At 42.1% G+C, this 23,749-nt stretch overlaps 1 protein-coding gene across 3 annotated transcripts in view; it reads left to right on the top strand.

The window, feature by feature from the left end:
* TRPM6 (transient receptor potential cation channel subfamily M member 6) overlaps nt 1-23,749 on the top strand; it is a 381,140-nt gene that overhangs the window by 261,056 nt on the left and 96,335 nt on the right. For all 3 annotated transcript variants that reach the window (XM_073670622.1, XM_073670620.1, XM_073670628.1), the window contains exons 27-31: nt 54-166; nt 1,526-1,655; nt 4,406-4,503; nt 6,774-6,814; nt 13,262-13,287. In XM_073670622.1, the coding sequence (XP_073526723.1) occupies nt 54-166; nt 1,526-1,655; nt 4,406-4,503; nt 6,774-6,814; nt 13,262-13,287 (408 nt within the window). The remainder of the gene's footprint in view (nt 1-53; nt 167-1,525; nt 1,656-4,405; nt 4,504-6,773; nt 6,815-13,261; nt 13,288-23,749) is intronic.

Below are 23,749 nucleotides of genomic sequence, written 5' to 3'. Positions count from 1 at the left end.
GCTTACTTTTAACGTTTTGGTTTTGTGTATTTCTTTGTCATATTTTCTTTTAGAGTTTGCAAAATGTTCTGAATTTAGTCAAGTTTCAAGAGCTAAAGAGAAAATCCGGAACACTTTCAGAAGATCAAACAGAGAGAAGAAAAAACAAACTCGGCTTCAAGTGCCTGTAAGTCCAACCAAGGGATTGTAACCCAGTGTCTGAATACAAACATGGAAACATGGGTGCATATTATACTAAAGAACTTTACAAATGAGGAAATTGTAAAGAAATATATAAAAAAATAAAACAAAAATTGCCCCACCTCCCAGACCCCATTCTGTATGTTTTGGAAGTAATAAAAGTTGAGTGTGAAATGTCCTATTTTCTATTACATTACATTAAATGAGACCTTTATAGTGTTCTCCATTTTTTTTTTAAATTTCACAAACCGCTGCCATTAGTCTAAAATAATAAAGGAAGTAATAATCACCCTACCACTCATTCCTAGTTTCCAACTGGTGTCTGATTACTGGGTTCCAGTAATGATGTGGCATGTTGTCTTGTGACATTGGAAGCCTCTTACTGACCGTAGTCATGATATGTCGACCCCACTAAGGTCAGTACTGTGGTCGGCAGTTCATATCTATGGTAACATGTCAATCCCGGAGTTGTGATAACAGAGACTGGCAAGGGCACCATGAAAGCAGTGGCACAGGATCATCAGCATAGCAAGATGAGTATTGGTCCTTTTGTTATTTTAGACTATTGACAGCTGTCAAAAGAAAAATGATGGCAATGGACAATCCTATAAAAACAACTCCTGTCCATATGACCTATTGGGGAATTCGGAATCAAAAAGGGGGAAATCAGCTGCTCAATTCTTCTAACTCAATAACCATAGCAGAAAACACCTAGCAGAGGACAGGTCTGGCTGGCCATGACATACCACAGCAAAATCGCCACCATTATGAAAGTGTTGTGATGAAAGAATGTCAATAAGAAATCTGAGTTCACTCTAGAGGGAGGTTTCAATAATTCCCCTAAAGTTGCTAATTAATTAATATGATCAACATATATATTTTTTAAAACCATTTGAAGCAGTCTTTCTTCGACCGCCTCTTCTGTAGTTTATCCTATGCTACTGCATTTTTTTATAGCAGTTGACCTTATATGCTACATTTTCTGGAAACAAATTAAAAAAACATTACAATTTGATGTCTTTTGGCTTTTTCAATTCTACTTTGGCGTTTGTTGCAACCTTTTACAAAATCGAGTGACTGAGAAATTTTATACTGCACACTTGTTCCGCTCGATTTTCTGCTTACATTACCTAAGTCACTGTTTACATGGTATGTTAGACAATCTGCAGGATTAGGAGACCCATATTGTAATCTGTACATTTGTAGAAATGGATAGTTACATCACTCTTGCATTTGCCAGGTTTAAATTGACCTGATGACCTGATGCCAGTGGTAGATAAACTGTTCTTCGGCACAAATAAGATATCCTATGTCTGGCCTTATTTATGCCTGTTCGCTCCCGCAGGTGATTACTGTAGATGGTTGTTCCCTGAGCACCAAGATGAGCTCCGAACCGGCAGAATGCATCAGCCTGGAGAAAGAAGAGGAGGAACAGAGCAAGAACAGGCTCTCTGTATCCAGTTTTAATCAGCTAAGTAAGTGGCCACCTGCTGCTGACAAAACAATATGATCCTTTCCTAATATACATTAATCTTCCCAAGTAAGGAGCGGAGATAGGAAGGTTCCTTACTTGTTCTCCATGTACTTGGGCAAAACCAGTTGCTTCAAAATAACAAGATTAAAGTCTTTGGACTTTGAAGTGGAGCAAAATACACAAAGTACATTAATACCACAACCTACATCTTTACTGAATGGACCAATCACTGATTGGAAAGAAAAAGGACTATTTAATATTGTTAAAAATGGCCATCTTTCCAACAACAGAAGCACTCATTTATGGCATGTGGCTAGGGTAGCATTCATGTTCATGAGTCGCGTCTGATATTGCAGTTCAGCTCCAATGTCGGACACAGCATGGCTCAGCAATGATGCTGCTTCTAGAAGACCGCAGCCATGTTTTCTAATCCCATACAACCACCTTCCTACCACAACAGGGCAGTTGTCATTTAATGCAGCGCCCTTAGCACCCCGTCCATGTGCAGTGCGCTGATGAATCCAAGGTTACTGCACCTTACTACACGACGCATGGTCATGTGCGGTGGCTTCACCTCCATCTGCTCACTGCACAAGCACAGAAGATTTCTGAGTGCTTGTGAATCCATGACCACCCCTATGACCAATCACAGGTAGACTACTTTTTATGATTTTTTTTATGCTGCAACATACATTTTGGAAAGGGTCCTGTAAAACCTTAACGGCCTCATCCAGACATCAGTATTTTTCACATACACAAAAAAATGCTATCGGTGTTATCAGTGATCCATGGATCATCAGTGTTTGGTCTGTGTGTTTTTCACGTATGGATGAATAGATAAATGACAATGATTCTCCTATACTTTTGTAATATTAAACATGGACCATACACTGATGCCATCCATGTGCTGTACATGTTTTTCATGGACCCATAAAATTGTGTTGGCACTTTTCATCTGTGCTGCTGGAAAAAAAATGTCTCCATGAGTTTATCGTGGGCATACGGTCAGTGAAAAAATACAGACTTGTGAACAACCCCATAGATTATAATGGGTAAGTGCTGCGTCCGTGAAAAACACTGCTACAACACGCATATGCAACTTGGATGTCTGAATGAGGCCTAAAGAAAAGCTTGGACAAAACTGATACTGTCTATATAGTATAATAATAAACACTTCGGCCAACATAATAAAGATCACGAGTACAGAGTGCGGAAGAACCACACCTCACACCCCATAGTCGCAAGAAACTGCCTACTCAAAACTAGATGTAAAAACACAAAGAGAAACTGAGTGTATGGCATATAAGAAAAAGCTTTATTAGTAAAAGTATAAATACATAGTGCCACATATATGAATAAATAGATGCAGATGGGGAGCCAATGCGGATACAAAAATCACCTAAAGAGTATCCACAGTTGCCATGTGTATCAGGATAGCATTAAAAGGAGAGAGAGTGACCCAGAATTACATGTACTAACTGATGACCGGGTAGGAGAGGTATTTATAGGAAAATACGAATAATTCAGAAAATGACAGATAAATATCACACTTTTCCCACTATAGGGCAAGAATGGGTATAGTCCATAATAAAAATACACTCACCAGTATGTTCACCAGGGATCGCTCACGGGGGGGGGGAAGGGGACAAGGCAGGAGCAGACCAGTGTGGGACCTGCAAGCCTCGACGCGCGTTTCGCAAATTCGCTTTGTCAAGAGGCAAATTCGCGAATTTGCGAAACGCGCGTCGAGGCTTGCAGGTCCCACACTGGTCTGCTCCTGCCTTGTCCCCTTCCCCCCCCCCATGAGTGATCCCTGGTGAACATACTGGTGAGTGTATTTTTATTATGGACTATACCCATTCTTGCCCTATAGTGGGAAAAGTGCGATATTTATCTATCATTTTCTGAATTATTCGTATTTTCCTATATATACCTCTCCTACCCTGTCATCAGTTAGTACATGTAATTCTGGGTCGCTCTCTCTCCTTTTAATGCTATCCTGCTACACATGGCAACTGTGGATACTCTTTAGGTGATTTTTGTATCCGCATTGGCTCCCCATCTGCATCTATTTATTCATATACAGTATGTGGCACTATGTATTTATACTTTTACTAATAAAGCTTTTTCTTATATGCCATACACTCAGTTTCTCTTTGTGTTTTTATGTCTATATAGTATGTCTAGTTCACAGAGAGACCCCCTGTGCCATGCACCAGTCCCTCAGACCATGCAGAACATTGTGTGCCAGTTTTGCCTGAAGTGTCTGTGTGACTGCATCCTAATCTGTGATTATATGGGGATCCAAACCTCAATAATGGCCATCCAAATTTAGTAGATCCAATATTAATACCTTGTTCATCTAGTTGTTTTTTTTTAGGTCTAGTGGATTCAAATGCAGCATGTCAAGCATCTAGTTATGTTCCATATATTATTGTGGTGTATATCATTTTAGTCAGTAAATCTATGGTATCTAATGGTCACTTACCTATTCAGTTTCCCATCACTGAAATTTGAAAAAAGCCAACCATAGCATAAGAGTATACGTTGTACATCAATACAACATCATGTACTTGCTAAAAAGTTCACTCTCCTCTAATATCGCCTTGCTCCTATCTTGTACATCTCGTATGCCATTTCTTGGTTGGGAAAGCAGGGCCAACATATCATTTTAATTTCCAATCTCATGTGGACATTTATGTGAATGTAGATGGAGACACACAGATAGATCTTACTTTACTTTTTGACCAGGATTGGAACACATGACTTATGTTCGGCAGCAACAAAAAGCTCAAGAAATTGGAAGAAATCTACTACAGACAAATGAATACTTAAGGCATTCCCGAGAGGTGAGTGCAGACGAGGAAATGCTTGTACGGTTACATTCACGCGTCCATATCTATTTTCACATCAACATAAAACGGACCGCTTTTCTCTCATGTGTCATCATATTTTATCCTTTTTTTTCTCATCTGTTTTTGTTCACTAAAGCGATTACATTTCTTTTATCCGTTGACTCTTAACCATTGTTCAGAGTCAATGACTAAAAATGCTTGAAAAATGTATAGAACTGCGAAGTACAACTTCATTGTGTCATCCGTTTTACACCAATCTCCATAGACTTTAATGATTGAGACTGAGTCGCAGAGCTGATGAGAATAGTGCGTGCTCTGAGCCTCACAGATGGGAGACATAAATCTGTTTTTAAAACTGATGTGTGTGTGGCTCAATGAAACCTATGGGACTGTGTGCTGTCCAAGAGAAAAACAGCACTAGGATATGTCCCATGGATATGTGAATGTAGTGATTGTGAAGCCATCTTTACTGGAAAGAAGTGTATATTCTAATTGTATTGCAATGAAGTTTGATGTGTCAGTAAGAAAAGCAGTACAATAAGCTTTGAGCTTGAAGAGGTGTTCTTAACTCGTTTTCTTAAGGACCACACTGCTCTGGGCCCTCGGTGTCCTATTTGCTGGGAGAGAATATTGCTCTCTTGAAGATTGACAGTTTGGATCAGCAGCATGGTCGTGTTACTGACCCAGACTGAGCACTCTCCAAAGCATCTTCAGAGCGTCGTGAGCATAGAGCAAACTTCTTACATTGCTACCACAGTAGAGATATCCATAATCTCGCGGGAAAGATGCGGGCTGTTATTCAGCCATCATCAGCCTCTAACAGTCACAAGTGGAGTAGAGCTCTGCCCGTGGCTGTTAACCAGTCAAATACTACTGTCAGTATCAGGGGTGAACATATCATTGGTGTAACCTGTGCAACTGCTCCCAAGAGGCATGGGGGCCCATTTCTGCCTCCAAAACATGTGGAATTGTCAGTATGTCTCCAACAGGTTGCCATGACAGCCTGGGGACTACTGAAGTACCCTGTGACTCTCATGACAGAGTTCCGTTGAAGTCCTGTGGTTGGATGTCAAAAGAGACTGTGATTTCTGCTATACACAGCAATAGCTATGTGTACTACAAGCAGTCAGTTGATCATAGGTTCAAGTCCCTAACTTAAAGGGGTTGTTACACGAACAAAGTTCATTTAAATCAATAGATCTTGGAATAATAATAAGTTCCACAATTGGATGTGTTTAAATAAAATGTTCCTGTGCTGAGATAATCATATAAATGTGCCCCTGCTGTGTACTGTGTAATGGCTGTGTCTGACCGTACAGGAACATGGTCTGATCATACTACAGCTCCTGGGCAGGAGGGACGCAAAAGAGGATACATACAGGACAGCATGGGATTGCAAATAATTATTTCTTTCTTTAAGGTACAAACAGGCAGGCAAATGTTTTACCTCACAAAAAGAATCAGCTGCAATCCCATTCTGTAATATCTGTATACTCTGTTTTGCTTCCTCCCCTGCCCAGGAGATGTGGTATATACAGGCCATGTTCCTGTACGGTCAGACACAGCCATTACACAGTACACAGCAGGGGCACATTTATAAGATTATCTCAGCACAGGAACATTTTATTTAAACACATCCAATTGTGGAACTTATTATTATTCCAAGATCTATTGATTAAAATCAACTTTAAAATTAACTTTGTTTGTGGAAAACTCCCCTTTAAGTGACATAAGCTATTTTTTTTTTATTTAAGAAGTGAAAACAAAATCGTAAATTTGTAGACAAAAAAAAAAAACTATGCAAGTTTTTTATATCTGCAATTGTACTGACCTGGAAAATCATTGAAGCAATTGCAAAATTATGTTTTTTTTCCCCAATTTTGCTGCAGTTGGATTTTTTTCCTGTTCTTTAGTACGTCACATGGTAAAAAAAGATCATGTGATTCAAAAGTACAGTCCGTTCTTTAAAAAAAGAAAGCAAAAAAAACACCCCTCATAAGGCTTTTTTTCGACGGAAAAATAAAGTTATGGCTTTTGGAAGAAAGGAAGGAAAAATGAAAAAGAACACTTGTATTAAAAGAATAGAACATAAAGGGATAGATTTGTTGATGAATTCACATGTGACTTTTTATGCTCCTTCAATAATAATTGATAAGTATTCATAGCATTATATAATTTGTAGAAATCTGAAGGTGTTTTCTAATGGTTAATGGAGCATTGGATTTTTTTCGCCAGCCTACATAACGACTTATGGTCTTTTTTAGGAACTATACAATAGCACCGCTCAGCTGAAAAGGAGTTTGTTGTAAGTACATTAATCAAGACCAAATGAATGACTGTGTTTCTACAGTGCAGATTTACCCTATGTTTTACTAGTACGATAGTATTTGGATTAGCCACTTGAAGAACATTATGAGGACGCAGCCTCCACTCTGCTGCTTTGACAATGTATGAAGCATCTTATACAATCAATCATCGCTCAATGCGCTAAATATTTTAATTTATTGACCAATGCAGGAGATCTGTTAAAAGATTATGTAATAAGACTGAATGTGACAGAGATTAACAGTTGGTTGTTATGTAAGGAAATGACGTGACAAAGAGTAGACATTAATTGATTTTTTTAAATCGAACTTGAGAAAATGAGTCACTCTCAGAAATATATTTGTGTATTGCGTTTTGTGGCTTTTATGAAATACAGGTGGTAGAGTGATAGGGGTTCTTTTTAGATTGAAATGGTTAAATAGTCAACAACATATAGTTAGACATTCTTTTTTTCTATTTTAGTACGTTTAGTAACATTATTTAAAGATTAAGCGTCATTTTAATTTTAATTTTATAAATCAATAATAGACCTGAAAACTTTGCACTATACCTTATCAAAGAAATCCGCTTCTTTCTCTTCATGGATTGATCTCTCCATGGGTGAAATCTGTATTCAGAGAAGACACATTTTCCTCTTACTGAGATTGGAGATGACAACTGATGCTTTTAAAATTCTATGGAGTGGAGGGAGGAGCTAAAGACAGACACAGACATTCTACTGCAAGTTCCATAGATCTTTATGAGCACCAGCTGTCATCTCCTATCTCAGTAATCAGAAAATCTGTATTCATTGAAGACAGATTTTACCCATGAATTGAGAATTTGAAGAAACTGGCGTGCATCAACAAACATAGTAACATAGTAACATAGTTTTTAAGGTTGAAGGAAGACTAAGTCCCTCTAGTTCAACCCATAGCCTAACATGTTGATCCAGAGGAAGGCAAAAAAAAACATGTGGCAAACACTAAGCTCCACATTGGGGAAAAAATTCCTTCCTGACTCCATACGACAATCAGACTAGTTCCCTGGATCAATGCCCTATCAAGGAATCTAGTATATATAACCTGTAATATTATACTTTTCAAGAAAGGCATCCATGCCCTTCTTAAATTTTAGTAGTGAATCACTCATTACAACATCATGCGGCAGAGAGTTCCATAGTCTCACTGCTCTTACAGTAAAGAATCCCCATCTGTGAATATGATTAAACCTTCTTTCCTCCAGACGTAGAAGATGCCCCCTTGTCCCCGTCTCTGGCCTCAGAGTAAAGAGATCAGTAGACAGGTCTTTGTTCTGTCCCCTCATATACTTGTACATAGTAAGTAGATCACCCCTAATCCTTCGTTTTTCCACAGTAAATAACCCCAAGTGTAATAACCTGTCTTGGTATTGCAGACCCCCCAGTCCTCTAATAACCTTGGTCGCTCTTCTGTGCACCTGCTCTAGTTCAGCTATGTCTTTCTTACAAATGTTCTGACTTGTCAAAGCTTTTACGCCACTTTGTAGAACAAAAATTTTGGTCAATTGGCTCCAAAGTGTTGTCTTCTGTCAAGAGGGTTCATTCTAATTTCCCAATTCTAATACAAGATTGAAAGAACATACTTTAAAAAGTTAATACAAGGGATCTTTGATGTCGGACAGACCTGTGTTTATAAAATGTTTTCTTATGTATGGCTAGATAAAGTATATTTTATATAGTTATATGAACAGGAAGACAAGAAGAAAGTATAATTGTGGAGTATTTATATTCAACACAAAACTTTCTAAATTGCATGTACAAACCATTGTAAGATCTGTGGGATTTTAAGTGTGCACAAATCTCCAAGTGCAGAGTGCTAGGATCTACATGATATTTTCCTAAGTTTACTGTAGACCATATTCATTGGACCTTAGATTCTACACCCTGAAGGAGTCTGCAGGCGCTTCTTGGTTGCTTATTCCTTGTTTATGGGAAGAAAACTGTTCCTGAAATAGAAGCTTGTAATGACATGGGTCTTGAGTTTTCATAAACTGACAAAACACCTAGAGGGCATTTTTATGGAGAAGTAAATCATTTTTACATCCAGGAATTTTGTTGTTTTTTTATTGCTAAATTTTATTTGTCACTTATTTTTTTCAGGTTTAACTCTTAAAATCATATACTGTATCTGCCTATTTTGTTGTCAGTGAAGTATCACATCATCCATTATCATGTATAGTGAGAGTTTTCAAATTAGAAGGCAAAACTAAGATGTAAGATTGGGCTTCCATTTAGTTACAGATTAAAGGGGTTGTCCACTAATTAGTTATTGATGTTGTATTCTTAAAGGGTTATTCTCTAGTTTGAAAGTGATCCTCTATCTTGTTGATAGGGATTAACTCCCCAATCTCTGGGTGTTTAACTGCTGGCTACTCCACCGATGTTGATAACTGGGGCATTGAAGAACCTCGTGTGAACGGAAAAGTGGTCGATCATGCACACTGCTGCTCCATTCATAATCGGACCACCGGTGATAGCTGAGTGTTGTGCTCGGCTGATCTTCGGCACTCCAATAAGTTTGAATGGAACAGCAGTGTGCATGATTGATCACTGCTCCAGTCACATGGATCTCTTCAGATCCCCAGTTCTTGTGATTGGGAAGGGGGTCCCAGTGGTCAGACTCTTAGTAATTGGGAAGTTACCGCATAGGGGATAACTGTCAAACTTGAAAAAAAATACCACTTTTAAGCAAATGAAATTTAGAAATATTAATAAATCAAATTAATCAAACAGAGTAATCAGTTAGATAAGATATAAAATAAATATTTGTATAGTAAAGCAAAATAAGGGTAGATGCGAGGCAAATGCTTCTCCCATATCTTAGAGTAAAAAAAAAGAACCAGTGAAGCAGTGCTACACTGGTGGGTGTGGACCCACTGCGCCACAGGCCGGGCTTTCCCTGGAGGGGCCTGAGTAAGCGACAACCTGGTTTTCCCTAGAGCCTCTGGTGGTGAGGTTAGACTTGGCAACAGGTAGTCGCTAAGTACCACTCTAGGGCAGTCGCCAGGACCGCAGCAGCTGACTAGAGGGTCAGAGTCATGGGTACGTGGTACAGGAGGGCAAAGACAAGACGTGGTCTGACAGTCCAAGGTCGGGGCAGGCAGCACAGGGAGAGCAAGCGTAGCCGAGGTTAGAAACGGAGAGGTCAGGCAGGATGGGAAAACTAGTCGGGTCAGTAACTGGTTGTGGAATACAGATGCAAACATAAATATGGACTAACAGGTTAAGAACCAACATTCGGGTGGGGAGTGGAAGGCGGAGCTGCCTAATAAAGTCACTGCTCACACAGGATAGGCTGGAGAACCTAATGTCTGCAGGACCTAGCGGGATTAAATTCCTGTAGAGGCCAGCCACGCCCCCCTAAGACTAAATTAATGTAGCAAGCGGATGCAGCAGTTCTGCATGAGTTCGATTAGCAGAATGGCCTGACGGACGCGGGGAGAAACCACACTGTGTGTAGAGGGGCGCTGCGGATTTGTGTTAGTGACATCTCTAAATAAACCGCAACCATCTCCACATTCAAACACCACGCAGACAGACTCAGACTCTAATATGGTAACCCCCTGAAATCAATGCAATTTAATATAGACAAAGTCATGTCCCCATGTGCTTATAACTCCAGGGGTTTATTGTAAAATTTAAGTGTTAGTGTTATACATGGAGGCTGTCTGACTGTATCCAATGACTGGTGTTGAGACAACAATGGATCGACATGCCCCATCCATCATTGCCTTGACAGTAACTGGGGCCTGAAATGCTTTTTTAATATAGTAATAAACACTTGGTAAATTGACTTATTTTAGAGCCTTATCACATCACATTTTGGCTCTACATTCTGTGTATGCGCAAGCAAAGCTTCCAGTTTATGCAATGAGTGGACTCATTCACCTAGTGTATGCCAGAAGAGTCTCCTTTTAACATCTCCTGGGCCAATATATGTTAGTATAACTTTTCTTTCGTGGTATGAATTTGTATAATACTGTTCTATTAAAAAATATGTACTTCATAGTGTTTTTATTCATACAATGGTAGCCTATTTGAAAAGCATATGTCTGCAGTATATGGTGGCATATAGTGCTGATTTGTGTCGGAAGTAAATGTTGGGAGATCCTCAATCGGGATCTTATGTAAACAAAGCCTCATGGTTCATTTAGCCCAGTAGATAATTGGTGGATGATTGTAGAAATGCTTGTTCATGATTATCCACTTGTGTAATTTTGTAAGTCTTTTAGCAATCACCCGATGAACAAGCAAAATGCTTGTTTGTGTGGTGATTGGTTATTTATGTCTGAAAAAAATTGTTACCAGCAGGCCATTGTCCTTGTAAACAGGGGATGTTCTGTTCTTTTACAGATCATTCTGTCCCCATCATTCTTCACATGTATAAACAGGGCAATAAGTGAGCGCCAAACAACTTGTGTGCAGTTGATTGTTAAAGGGGTTGTCTCATGAACAAAGTACATTTTAATTAGTAGATCTTGGAATGATAATAAACTCCACTGTTGGATGTATTAAATAAATATTCCTGTGTTGAGATAATCTTATAAATGTGCCCCAGCTATACACTGTGAATTCACCTATCGTTGTGTCCGACTATCCCGATTCATGGTCGGCACATACCACAGCTCTTGTCCTGGGGGGAAGCATAAGTCAATTATGATAAGTAAGTATACAAATAAAACAGAAAGGGCTCGAAGCTTCTACTTTCTGAAGTAAGGGTATGTGCACACGATGCAGAAATGAAGCAGAAAATTTCTGCATCATTTCTGCATCTCCCTGGCAGAAAAAAACGCATACGGATTGTACATGCTTTTTTCCTGCGGAATACATGCGGATTCACATGCATTTCCGCATGCGGATTGACAAGCGCTTTCCAGGCGATTTTAGCATCACTTGGAAAGTGCTTGACAACTAGGTCACACTATATAAATCCATGCAACCGGCATGGATTTATATAGTGTGACCGTATAAGTATGTTTAAAAAGAAAAAAATAAAGCTATACTTTACCCTCTGATGCCCCGGCGTGTGCTGCCGCGTTCGTTCCTGGCTTGTTCCTGGCTGCCGGGATATCGCGAGACACTGCGCTGAAGGGCCTGCGGTCACATGACTGTGACGTCACCGAAGGTCCTTCAGTCTTGCACACGAGCAGAGGGAAGGAGACCGGGGGCCGTCAGAAGGTGAATATATCTTTATTTTCTATTTTATTCTTGTTTTTACAGCTTTTTAATGGTACCTGGGTGTGGAGGAGAGTCTCATCTTCTCCACACCCAGGTACCATCCGCACATTAGAACGCGCCAATAACGCAAGTACAAATGCAGTCTTGCGGAATTGACGCGTTCTAATGCAAGTCAATGGCGGCGAAAACGCCGCGTTTCCGCAAAATTAATGGACATGCTGCGGATTTTTGAGCGCAGCATAAACGCTGCGGAAAAATCCGCAGCATGGGCACAGCACATGCGGATTATCATTGGGGAACATTGTTGCCCTTCTACCATGCTTTTTTAATGCGTTTCCGCAGCTGCAGAAACGCTGCGGAAACGCATAAAAAACGCATCGTGTGCACACAGCCTAACACACATCCATTCCTGAGGTAACACACGTCCCTGCCTGAAGTATCACACTTCCCTGCTTGAGGTAACACATTTCACAGTCTGTTTTATCACAGGAATGAGTGTTTCTGCTGTGTCTCCAGCCCTCTGAACTCATCATATATCAAGTCAGTAACATAAGAGCTCCAGCGGCCACTGAGCTTATACATCACTGACTTGATTTATGGTGAGCTGATAGGATTAGTGACACAGCAGAAACACTCACTCTTGTGATCAAACAGACACCAATGTGTTACCTTGTAAAGTAGCAGCTGCGAGCTCCTGCTGTTTTGTCTGTATATTCACTTATCATAAGTGACTTATGCTTCCTCCCTTGGCCAGGAGCTAGGGTATGTGCCAACCATGAACTGGAGCAGCTCTGCTTGGTCGGGCACAGCCATTACACAGTACTCAGCAGTGGCACATTTATAAGATTATCTCCGCACAGGAACATTTTTTTTAACACATACAATTGTGGAACTTACTGTTATGCCCAGATCTATTAATTAAAATGAACATTGTTTGTGGGACAACCCCATTAATGTTGCATTCATGGGCTGAAACCATGTGTAAATGCAGCATTAGTTTGTTTATTTTCTGGTCATTTGAGATAAAGATGAATAGGGTAAACTAGCTTCATTTGACCTTAATCCAATAGATGTTTGGGGTTGAAAGATTGGAAAAATTATAAAAAAAATAGAAAATGAGCTCTTTTTAATTCATTTAGAATGTTAAGTTTTTTATTTTTAGAGGGCTATGTTTTATAATTTACATTTATTGGGTTGCCCATTAAAATATACTTTTTGTTTGTACTGTAGATTTAGAAGTTCAGATTCTGTCAAAAGTAAGTAAATACTATTGTTATTTTTAAGAAAAAGTATACTGTATCTGAGCTTATCTTTTGTGATTTTTGCCTGTTTTCATTTTTTACATACTATAATATGACCTAAATGAGGGGGATTTAATTCTTGTAATATTTTTACTCTAGAGAGTGTAACATACCTGGCGGCATCCTTGCATAGTGGTCCATCTCCCACTGTGCAAGAGCGCGCACTTGATTTCCAGTCCAGACTGCCACTCTGGCTTCTTTCCATACTGTCTGCTTTGCTCTGCTCTGGCTGCTTAGGGCGACGCCCGCTGAACTTCCTGTTTCTTGTAGCTGCTGCAGACACACCCCTAATGCGTCCTCAGCCTATTGCTGTCTGTCACCTGGTATTTAAACCAGCTCCTCCTTGGAATCCATGCCTGAGCATCTTGCTCTGTCAGTTGGCTTCTTGTCACTGATGTGCCAGGTCCTGTCTATGTTTCCTGCCTTACGGTATCAGCTCCCGTGTCTGAACTGTGTCCTGTCTGTGCACTCTAGCCAGCTGTCTGTCTGCCTTCCTGGAGGCTGTATTTCCTGGCCTGTCTGAACACGCTCCTAGCCTGTTCGTCCCGCCCTCTGGGGGCCGCATACCCAGACTCGCTCCTGTACTTGTTGCAGTACAGTTCCTGTCTGAACTGTCTCCTAACCTGTTTCCTATTTTTCTCTATGTCCGTACCTTCCCTTTTTCTGCAGAGTCTGAACCTGCTCCTAACTCCTACTCGTTGTCGCTGTACTTCCGTTTGTGAGTTTAGAGTCCGCTTGCTACTTCATTGCAAGTATCTTGTGTGTATCTGGTTCTGCCTTTCCCTTCCTGTCTGTTCCGTGTGAACAGAGCCCTGTCCCCTCTGCTCTGCCTTGCTCACCGCTCCGGCAGTTCTTGCCTGCTCTGCCTTGTTCACCGCTCCGGTGGTTCTTGCCTGCTCTGCCTTGCTCACCGCTCCGGCGGTTCTTGCCTGCTCTGCCTTGCTCACCGCTCCTGCGGTTTCCGCTCTGCCTTGCTCACCGCTCCTGCGGTTTCTGCTCTGCTCTGCCTTGCTCACTGCTCCTGCGGTTTCCGCTCTGCTCACCGCTCCGGCAGTCTCGCTCTGCTCTGACCCTTTGCTCACTGCTCCGGCAGTCTCGCTCTGCTCTGACCCTTTGCTCACTGCTCCGGCAGTCTCGCTCTGCTCTGACCCTTTGCTCACTGCTCCGGCAGTCTCGCTCTGCTCTGACCCTTTGCTCACTGCTCCGGCAGTCTCGCTCTGCTCTGACCCTTTGCTCACTGCTCTGGCAGTCTCGCTCTGCTTTGACCCTTTGCTCACTGCTCCAGCAGTCTCGCTCTGCTCTGACCCTTTGCTCACTGCTCCGGCAGTCTCGTCCTGCTTCAATCTTGCTCACCGCTCCAGGCGGCCTCGTCCTGCTCTACTCTCGCTCACCGCTCCTGGCGGTCTCGTCTTGCTCTGCTCTTGCTCGCCGCTCCGGGCGGCCTCACTCTGCTGTGTTTGTCCACCGCATCTGCGGTTCAGTCCTTAGTCCCAGTCTGTACTGGGTCCTATCCACTCAGTGCTCCAACCTGTCGTACCTGCCAGTACCTCCCTGCCTGCATACCAGTCGTGCTTACCAGTATCCACCCGTCTACATACCAGCCGTGTCTGCCTATACCCACCAGTCTGTGTGCCAGCCTAACCTGCCTGTTCCTGTGTTCCCCGGTGTGGGTCAACCGCCGTGTCCGGGGTCTGACCTGGAGTAGCACCTGGTCCCTCTGCTCGGTTCCTCCTTGGTGCACTGGCGTCGTATGCCGTCGTGCGACCTTGGTCGGATCGGGTGGATACTTAGTTACGCCCCTCCAGGCATTCACTCTCCGGTACGGTCCAGTGGAATCACTACATATACACGCATACACCAGTCAGTCCGGGCATGTGCATTACAGAGAGCTCTATTGTTACTGGGGCAACTACAATATATTGCACAGTACCAATGCAAAACTGCATTGTATTGTTACTGCTCTTCTTGGTTTGCAAAGACCCAGCAGCTCTGCATGCAGAGGACACACATCAGTCATCCATTCAGATATAATTAAATGGAATCTCTCACCAGGTCTTTACCACCTCTTCTGAGATGAAATGTAGAGACAAAGATGATGATTCCCGAGATGTGTCACTTACTGGGCTGCTTGCTGAAGTTTTGATAAAATCCCTTTTATCAGCAGGATATTATCACTGGAGAACTATGAAAACTGCTGCCATGTAGTCCTCCATATTTATGAGCTCTGTGCATTTCCAACCCCACCACTGATTGAATGTTGACAGCTTCCTCTGTACACTGTGCATAGGCATGAAGCTGTCAGAGAACTTTTAGATCTGTAGCAGATAAAGCAGTGATTTTATCAAAACTGCCCAGTAAGTGATACATCACTATAATCCGGGTCTCTGCCCCTATATCTTGCTGCTCTTAGATGGGGTAGCAAAGACCTGGTGACCGATTCTCTTTAAAACCTATGTATTATGATTACATAAGGATGCACTATACAATACTACACTTTTGGGATAATTGTATATTCAACAAAATGTAAGGTTGTATAATTAAGTATATGGCGCAATACCACATTGTTTTGCATGGAATACGTTGGTGAAAGCTTATGCTTATGATCATGTAATGGCTTCATACAACCTTTATATTATATGGACATGATTTCTAGCACTCGTAGTCATCTGTATTAAATCAGGGACCTCCAATTCTACTTTTGTCTCATCTGACCACTGTCTTCCACATGCTAGCTAAGTCCCATATATGTCATGTTGAAGAAGGTGCTCCAGTATGATGAGACTAAAGTAGAACTTTTTGGGCTAAATGCAAAGTACTATATGTGGTACAAAACTAACACTGTGCATCACCATCATGCTGTGGGGATTCTTTTCTTCAGCATGGACAGGGAAGCTAGTCAGAGTTGATGCAAAGATGGTTGGAGCTAAATACAGGGAAATCATGGAGGAAAACCTGTTAGAGACTGCAAAAGACTTGAGAGTGGGGCACAAGATCACATTCCAGCAGGACTGCGACCCTAAACATACTACCAGAGCTACAGGTGAATGGTTTAGATCAAAGCATATTCATGTGAGTAAATGGTCCAGTCAAAGTCCAGACCTAAATCCCATTGAGAGTCTATGGCAAGACTTGAAAATTGCTGTTCACAGACGCCTCCATCCAATCTCACTGAGCTAGAGCCAGTTTGCAAAGAAGAAATGGCAAAAATTTCAGCCCCTAGATGTGCAAAGCTCGTAGAGACAAATCCCAAAAGAATTGCAGCAGTAATTGCAGCGAAAGGTGGTCCTACAAAGTATTGACTCAGGGGGGCTGAATACAAATGCACATCACAATTTTCAGATTTATATTTTTTAAATAAGTAGAAAATCATGTATTATTTCCTTTACACTTCACAAATACTTGCTACTTTGTGTTGTTTTTTCACATAAAATCCCAATAAAATACATTTATGTTTGTGGGTGTAATATGAAAAAATTTAGAAAAGTTCAAGGAGTGAGAATACTTTTTCAAGGCACTGTATATAGTTCTGTTGGAAAAAGTTAAGTATAGCTTGTTTTTTATTCATTCACATCTATGTTCTTTTTGAGCCTAGCAGTCAAGCGGGCGGTCCTAATCAGTGAATTAAAGCTATCTCTGTCTGCACACTTTTACTGTGAAGGCTGACATTCATTGATTAGGACCAGCCTCTAGACTCGTAAGCTCAGATTAAGCAGGGATTTTAATAATGAAATACAAGGTATATGGACTCTTTTTCTACAAACCATGTACAGTATCAGTCTTTTCAGCTCCTCCTGCTTTATTTCTTTCTGTCGAGGGGCAGATATATTATTGGTGCAATCCTTGCAGCCACATTGGGGCCCAAGTCAAGAGAAGCCCATTTCCACCTCTAATGAAGGTGGTGGAAACACACTGTTCTTGCACAGGGGCCCACTTCTGTCTGTGTCCGCTCCTAATGCCCATAAATAGTGTTGAGCGAATTTGTTCAGCGAATGTTCAGAAGTTTCAAATTCGGCACGAATATAGCACATTCGGATTCGTGATCGCAAAGGTGAGCAAATTTTCTTAAAATTGGAAAAATTTGACGAATTTGTGCTGGACCCCGAATACAGGGCAAACACGGCGTTTTGAACAGTTTTGTTAGCATAGTGCAAGTGTATGATGAGCGGTGACATGTGCCAGGTGAGTGTGGGGGCTGTGGAGAGCTTAGAACAGGTCAGATCAGCGGCGCACTGTTTTTTGTTTTTTTTCCTGTGGGTGGTAACGTTAACTGAGGAAAGCGCGGCCAGCCAATCATAGCGCAGGAAGCATCTACACTGTCCAAACATAAAGGCTTCTGCAATTGGCTGCAGAAATCACATGTCCTCTTAATATAAAAAGCGGCCATGTTCCCTCAGCGCCATTATATCCATGTCACTGCTGGAGACTGACGCAGCTCAGTGTTCTCCTGTGTAATGAGAGATATTAGCTAGATAGATGGGTGCTTGTGTGGTAGTCAGATAGTGTAGATAATTCCTGGCCTGTGTACCTCTGCAACTGCTGGTGCAGCACATTTTTGGTGTTATTGTGCAAGTACTGAGATTCTGACAGAAACAGAGGGCCCATGCCATACAATAGTGCTGTGCACCACTGGAATAGAGCTCCATGTCTCAGTATACCGTGATTCTTTTTTTGCACTTGCTAATGTGATCAAGCAAGCACGGTGCACCTTTTCATTTAGTGGGGTTGAAATTGTGCTCTGCACAGTCTGCAGAGCTTCTTATTGCAGAGCACAAAATCTGTTTTTTTTCTGTTGCTATTGTGATATTGAAAGCTGTGTGTACTAAAGTTTTTTTTAGTGTCAGATACTATTTTAGTGGAGTTGAACTTCAGGTGGTTTTAGAGTAGAAAAATACATTTTTTCTCTTGCTACGCCCAGTCCAAAAAATATATTTTCCTGTGCCAAAAGTCATACAGTGCTATAAGCCAGCTACTACGTCAGTGGCGGTCAAATTCAGCTTGTACGCACAGTCAAACCTATATATATTTTTGGTTGGCAGGCAGAGTCCTCCAAAGGTTTTTTACTGTGGCAAAATTGATCCAGTCTGCTAAAAGGCAGATCCTATTTTAGTGGCGTCGAACTTGTCCTGGTTTCACAGTAAACAAAACGAAACTTCTCTTACTAGGATCAGTCCAAAAAATATTTTTTCCTGTGCCAAAAGTCATACAGTGCTATAAGCCAGCTACTACGTCAGTGGCGGTCAAATTCAGCTGGAGCTTATGCAGAGTAACCCAAAAATATTTTTTGCTCTGAGTAAAGTGATACAGCTGGCTAGATCTGAGTTTGAAATGTTTTGGAGCATATATTCTATAAAAAATTTCTTCTGTTCCTAAAGTAATACAGCAGGGGACATCTCAATTTGAAATTGTTTGGAGAATATCTTGTAGATTTTATTGGCCTCATGCACACTAACGAATTGATTTTTTCTGTTAGTAACGTCATACGGCAGGCCATATCTTACCTTGTCATTTAGTGTCGCTGAAATTCAGGTGTGTGCTGACCTATTGCACAAGAAAAAACATATTTTTTTTTAGTTAATTGCGTGCTCCTACCACTGTATCTGACCCACATGAGTGGGAAAAAGAGAGAGCGTGGTGGAAGGGGGGAATAGGCTTGGTGTTCAAGATATATGTGGGGTATGTGGTAATGTTAGTGAAAGCACTAGTGAACCAACACAAACAGGTCATATCCAAAGACAACTGACAACTTATGTTAGTGGACGGCCTACTGCACTCCTTTCCTTTGGCAGCCGCACAGCGATACGCCATGTTGATAAGGCCCAGAAAGAGCAGGTGCTCCAGTGGATGGCAAGCTCTGTTTCCAGTGCCCTCTCCTCTTCTTCCTCCACCTCAACATCACATGCAGTACAGTCCACAGAGATGGCACCCCAATTACCCATGCTTCCCCACAACTGGCCAACTGCCCAACTGACTGTAGTGAACCACAGATGGGCAAGTCTGTAGAACTCTTCACCCATTCTGCACCATGGGCATCAGAAGTGTACTCCAAACAGTCACAGAGTCAAAAGGAGGAAAGCATCTGCACCGATGCCCAAAATTTTTTTAGCTTGGATTCGGGGCAGGACGAAGTAGGAACCGAGCAGGTTCCTAACCCTCGTCACCAGAAGTTAACTGTAGGAGAGGGAGGTGATCCCGATGAGACTCAGATACCTGAGGCTCATGCGGAGTGTACCGTGCTGTCAGGGCAACAAGAGTAGAGGAGTCACTCTGAGGGCGAGCAATGGGATAACACATTGGATGATGACGAGGTTGAAGATCCTACTTGGTGTGAACCCAGAGTCACTCAGCTGAGTAGCTCATTTGAGGAGGTGGAAGAGGAAGACGAGGAGGTTACATTTCGCCCTAAGGCGCAGACACGGAATGATGCAAGCACGAGGAGCACTGCATCCTTACCCACAACCGTGGCTGTGGCCAACTGTTATGATCTGCTACAAGAACTAAGGAAAGAAAGGGAATCTGTCCCTACAATAAGACTGAGCTGATTCCCTACGTTGCAGCGGGCGAACTGTTCCTAGTGAACAGACCCGCCTTCGTCCTCAGCTAGTCTGAACGCAGACCTATAGAATAAAGGGAGGGGTCCCTAAAAGAACTAAGGACTGGGACAAAATTGGACACCTCCTAGCAGATGTTGTAGCGGAACAAAAAGACAAACAGACAAAAAGTACTTAGAGGTCCAAAGGACCAAACGAACTAGAGAGATAGGTACAAAAGCACCTGGCTAGATAGAGAGTCAAATAACACTGAAGTCCAGCAAAGCCAGAAGGGCGGAGCTGGAATAAATAGGCAGCAGGTCACGTGACCAAAATAGAAAAAAACTAACAGGAGAGTTCTAACAGTACCCCCTCTTCTATGAGGATCCTCCGGATCCTCCAGGCCCAGGCCTATCAGGAAACCTCCTGTGGAATGCTCTGACAAGTCTAGGGGCAGAGACATCATCCGCCCCTACCCAAGAGTTATCCTCGGGACCGAAACCTTTCCAAGCGACGAGGTACTGCAATCTCGCTCTATGTCTTCTGGAATTCAGGATACGAGAAATTTCATATTCGCCGTCTTCCACCACCGGAGGAACTCTGACAGTAGCATCCCTATCCGATACATCAGCCTTTTTCAACAAGGAAACATGAAACACAGCATTAATCTTCCAGGAGGTGGGGACCTCCAACCTAACAGCAGACTGATTAACCACCTGAAGCACCTTAAATGGCCCCACAAACTTCAGACCCAATCTTTTAGAGGGAATCCTCAACCGCAGATTCTTTGAAGACAACCAAACCATGTCACCCACCGTAAACAAAACGTATTTACGTTTCCTGTTAAAATACATCTTGGACTTTTTGTTAGCCTCTTGAAGGTTACAACGTACGTCAGTCCAAACTCTCTCCAAATCACCGGAAAAATTCTCCTCCTCCGGCACAGCCGACACCAATTTGGAGAACGAACCAAACGACGGATGTCTCCCAGTACAACAAAAAAAAGGAGAACACCCAGCAGAAGAGGATGTATGGTTGTTAAGAGCAAATTCAGCAAGTGGCAGAAACCCAGACCACCCCTCTTGATTGTCTGCCACAAAACAACGCAAAAACTGTTCAACATCCTGGTTCTTTCTTTCTGTCTGTCCATTAGACTCAGGATGATGCCCAGATGAAAATGACAAATGGACTCCCAACCTGTCACAAAAAGCACGCCAAAAGCGAGCCACAAACTGAGGTCCCCTATCCGAAACAATGTCGGTGGGAACGCCATGGAGTCTGACAATTTCCTTAACAAACGCCTAGCGCAGGGTAGTTTAATGAAAGGAACCAAATGACACATCTTGCTAAAACGGTCCACGACCACCCAGATGACAGTGAAACCCCCGGACACAGGAAGGTCAGTAATAAAATCCATTGCCAGATGCGTCCAAGGTGCACTAGGAACCTCCAGAGGGCAAAGCAACCCCGCAGCAGGGGTATGCGAAGCCTTTGACCTAGCACACACCGTACATTGTACATTGACGCACCCACTTGATGACTTCCTTCTGCCACCCAGGCCACCAAAAACTGCGACTTATAAGTCTCTTAGTCTCAGAAATTCCTGGATGACCTGCCAACCGAGACTCATGATATTCCACAAACAAATCTTTCCTAAAGGTTCTAGGCACAAACAACCTTCCATGGGGAGTGTTAGATGGGGCATCCTCCTGGGCTTTCAGAATCCCATCTTCCAAAACGGAGTCCAATGCTGCAACCACAACTCCTTCCTGTAAAATGCTCTCCTCCTCCTCGGTACCAACCATGGGAGAAAAACTACGAGATAAAGCATCGGCTTTAACATTCTTGGTACCAGGGATGTAAGCAACAGAAAAATTAAACCGAGAAAAAAAAAGTGCCCACCTAGCCTGACGGGCATTCAAGTGCTTGGCAGCATCCAGATAAATCAAATTTTTATGATCAGTGAATACCTGAACCGGAAATTTAGCACCTTCCAAGAAATGCCGCCAATGTTCAAACACGAGTTTAATAGCCAGCAATTCCCGATTACCAACATCGTAGTTAAGTTCGGTTTCTGAAATTTTTTTCGAAAAAAAAGCACAGGGATGTACTCCATCCTTGTTCTCCTGAGTCAAAACCGCACCGACCCCCACCGAAGAAGCATGAACCTCGACCAAAAAAGGCTTGGTCTCATCAGGCTGCATAAGGATAGGGGCAGAACTGAAGCTCTCTTTGAGATACACAAAAGCTTCAATGGCCTCAGTAGTCCACTGGACAGTATTCGCACCTTTCCTGGTGAAATCGGTCAGCGGCTTAACAATTATAGAAATATTCTTAATGAATTTTCTGTAATAATTGGCGAAACCCAAAAATCTCTGTATCGATTTCAACCCAATAGGCCTAGGCCATTCCTGCACAGCCTGAACCTTCACCGGGTCCATCTCAAAGCCCTCGCTGGAGATAATGTAGCCCAAAAAACTAATTCTCTGCACAGCGAACTCACATTTCTCCAGCTTAGCAAAAAGTGAATTGTCACTTAATAACTGCAATACCTCACGTACGCTCTGCCAATGAGACTCCAGATCTGGCGAATAAATCAAAATGTCATCCAAATACACAACCACATTCTTACCAATCAAAGGTCTCAGGATGTCATTAATAAGGTTCTGAAAAAACGCGGGTGCATTGGTAAGACCAAAAGGCATCACCAGATTCTCAAAATGACCTACCGGAGTGTTAAAAGCAGTTTTCCATTCATCACCCTCCTTTATTCGTAACAAATTATATGCCAACCGGAGATCAATTTTAGAGAACCACTTGGCCCCCACTAACTGGTTAAACTAGTCAGGAATTAACGGCAATAGGTAGGAATTGCATACGGTAATTTTATTAATTTTGCGAAAGTCCAGACATGGACATAAACTGCCGTCCTTTTTTTTTTACAAAAAAAAATCCAACAGCCACAGGTGATTTAGAAGGTCTAATGTGACCAGCAGCCAAGCTCGTCTGTATGTATTCCTCCAAGGCCTTTCTCTCAGGGATAGTCAGATTAAATAAGCGACTCTTGGGAAGAGTAGCTCCAGGAACAAACTCAATGATGCAATCATAGTCCCTATGAGGAGGTAAAACTTGCGACTCCTCCTCTGAAAAAACCTTCCAAAAATCCTGAATAGGTACAGGTAATTCCCCTTTTTCCACAGCCGCAATGCTACCATTACAACACTTATCATAGCACTTAGGACTCCATGACTTAATCTCATTAGTAGACCAGTCCAGTAAAGGATTGTGCAGTTTTAACCAAGGCAAACCTAAAACTACTGGAGAAGGTAAATTATTTAATACCACCAAATCCAAATTTTCCTGGTGAATGCCATTGATAGTGAGGGGAAATTCCGCAACCTTGTGAGTAATACATTTCAAAGGAGTGTTGTCAATAGCAATCACAGAAATAGGTGATGACAAAGGTTTGGATTCCAATTTAAGTTTTTCCAAAAACCCCTTATCAATCACATTAAGTGTTGAACCACGATCCACAAATACCTGAAATTCAATCAAATCTTCCTGCAATAAGGTACTCCCTGAAAGAAATACTCCCTTAGAATTCAAACAAGCAATACGGGCGTAACTGACCTTTTTTTTTTCTTTGCTTAAACGAAGCTCACCGTTCTTAATTAAATGGTCAGATTTACCACAGTAAAAACACAATCCCTTGGAAAACCTGCGGTCTCTTTCCTGAGAGCGGAGTGACATCGCCCCAACCTCCATCGATTCTCCGCCGTCCGAGCAGACCCTCTGAGGACTAGGAGCTGCCATTGCAGGAATTTTCTCATCATTAACCCTGGCACGCAGTCTCCTGTCCACACATATAGCTAATTGCATGGCCTCTTGCA

This window comes from Phyllobates terribilis, unplaced genomic scaffold (assembly GCF_046119375.1).
Source record: "Phyllobates terribilis strain yellow unplaced genomic scaffold, ASM4611937v1 Scaffold_1__5_contigs__length_1240528914, whole genome shotgun sequence".
Classification (NCBI taxonomy): domain Eukaryota; kingdom Metazoa; phylum Chordata; class Amphibia; order Anura; family Dendrobatidae; genus Phyllobates; species Phyllobates terribilis.
The sequence above is the reverse complement of the archived record's forward strand: the minus strand, read 5'-3'. Positions and strand labels throughout refer to the sequence as shown.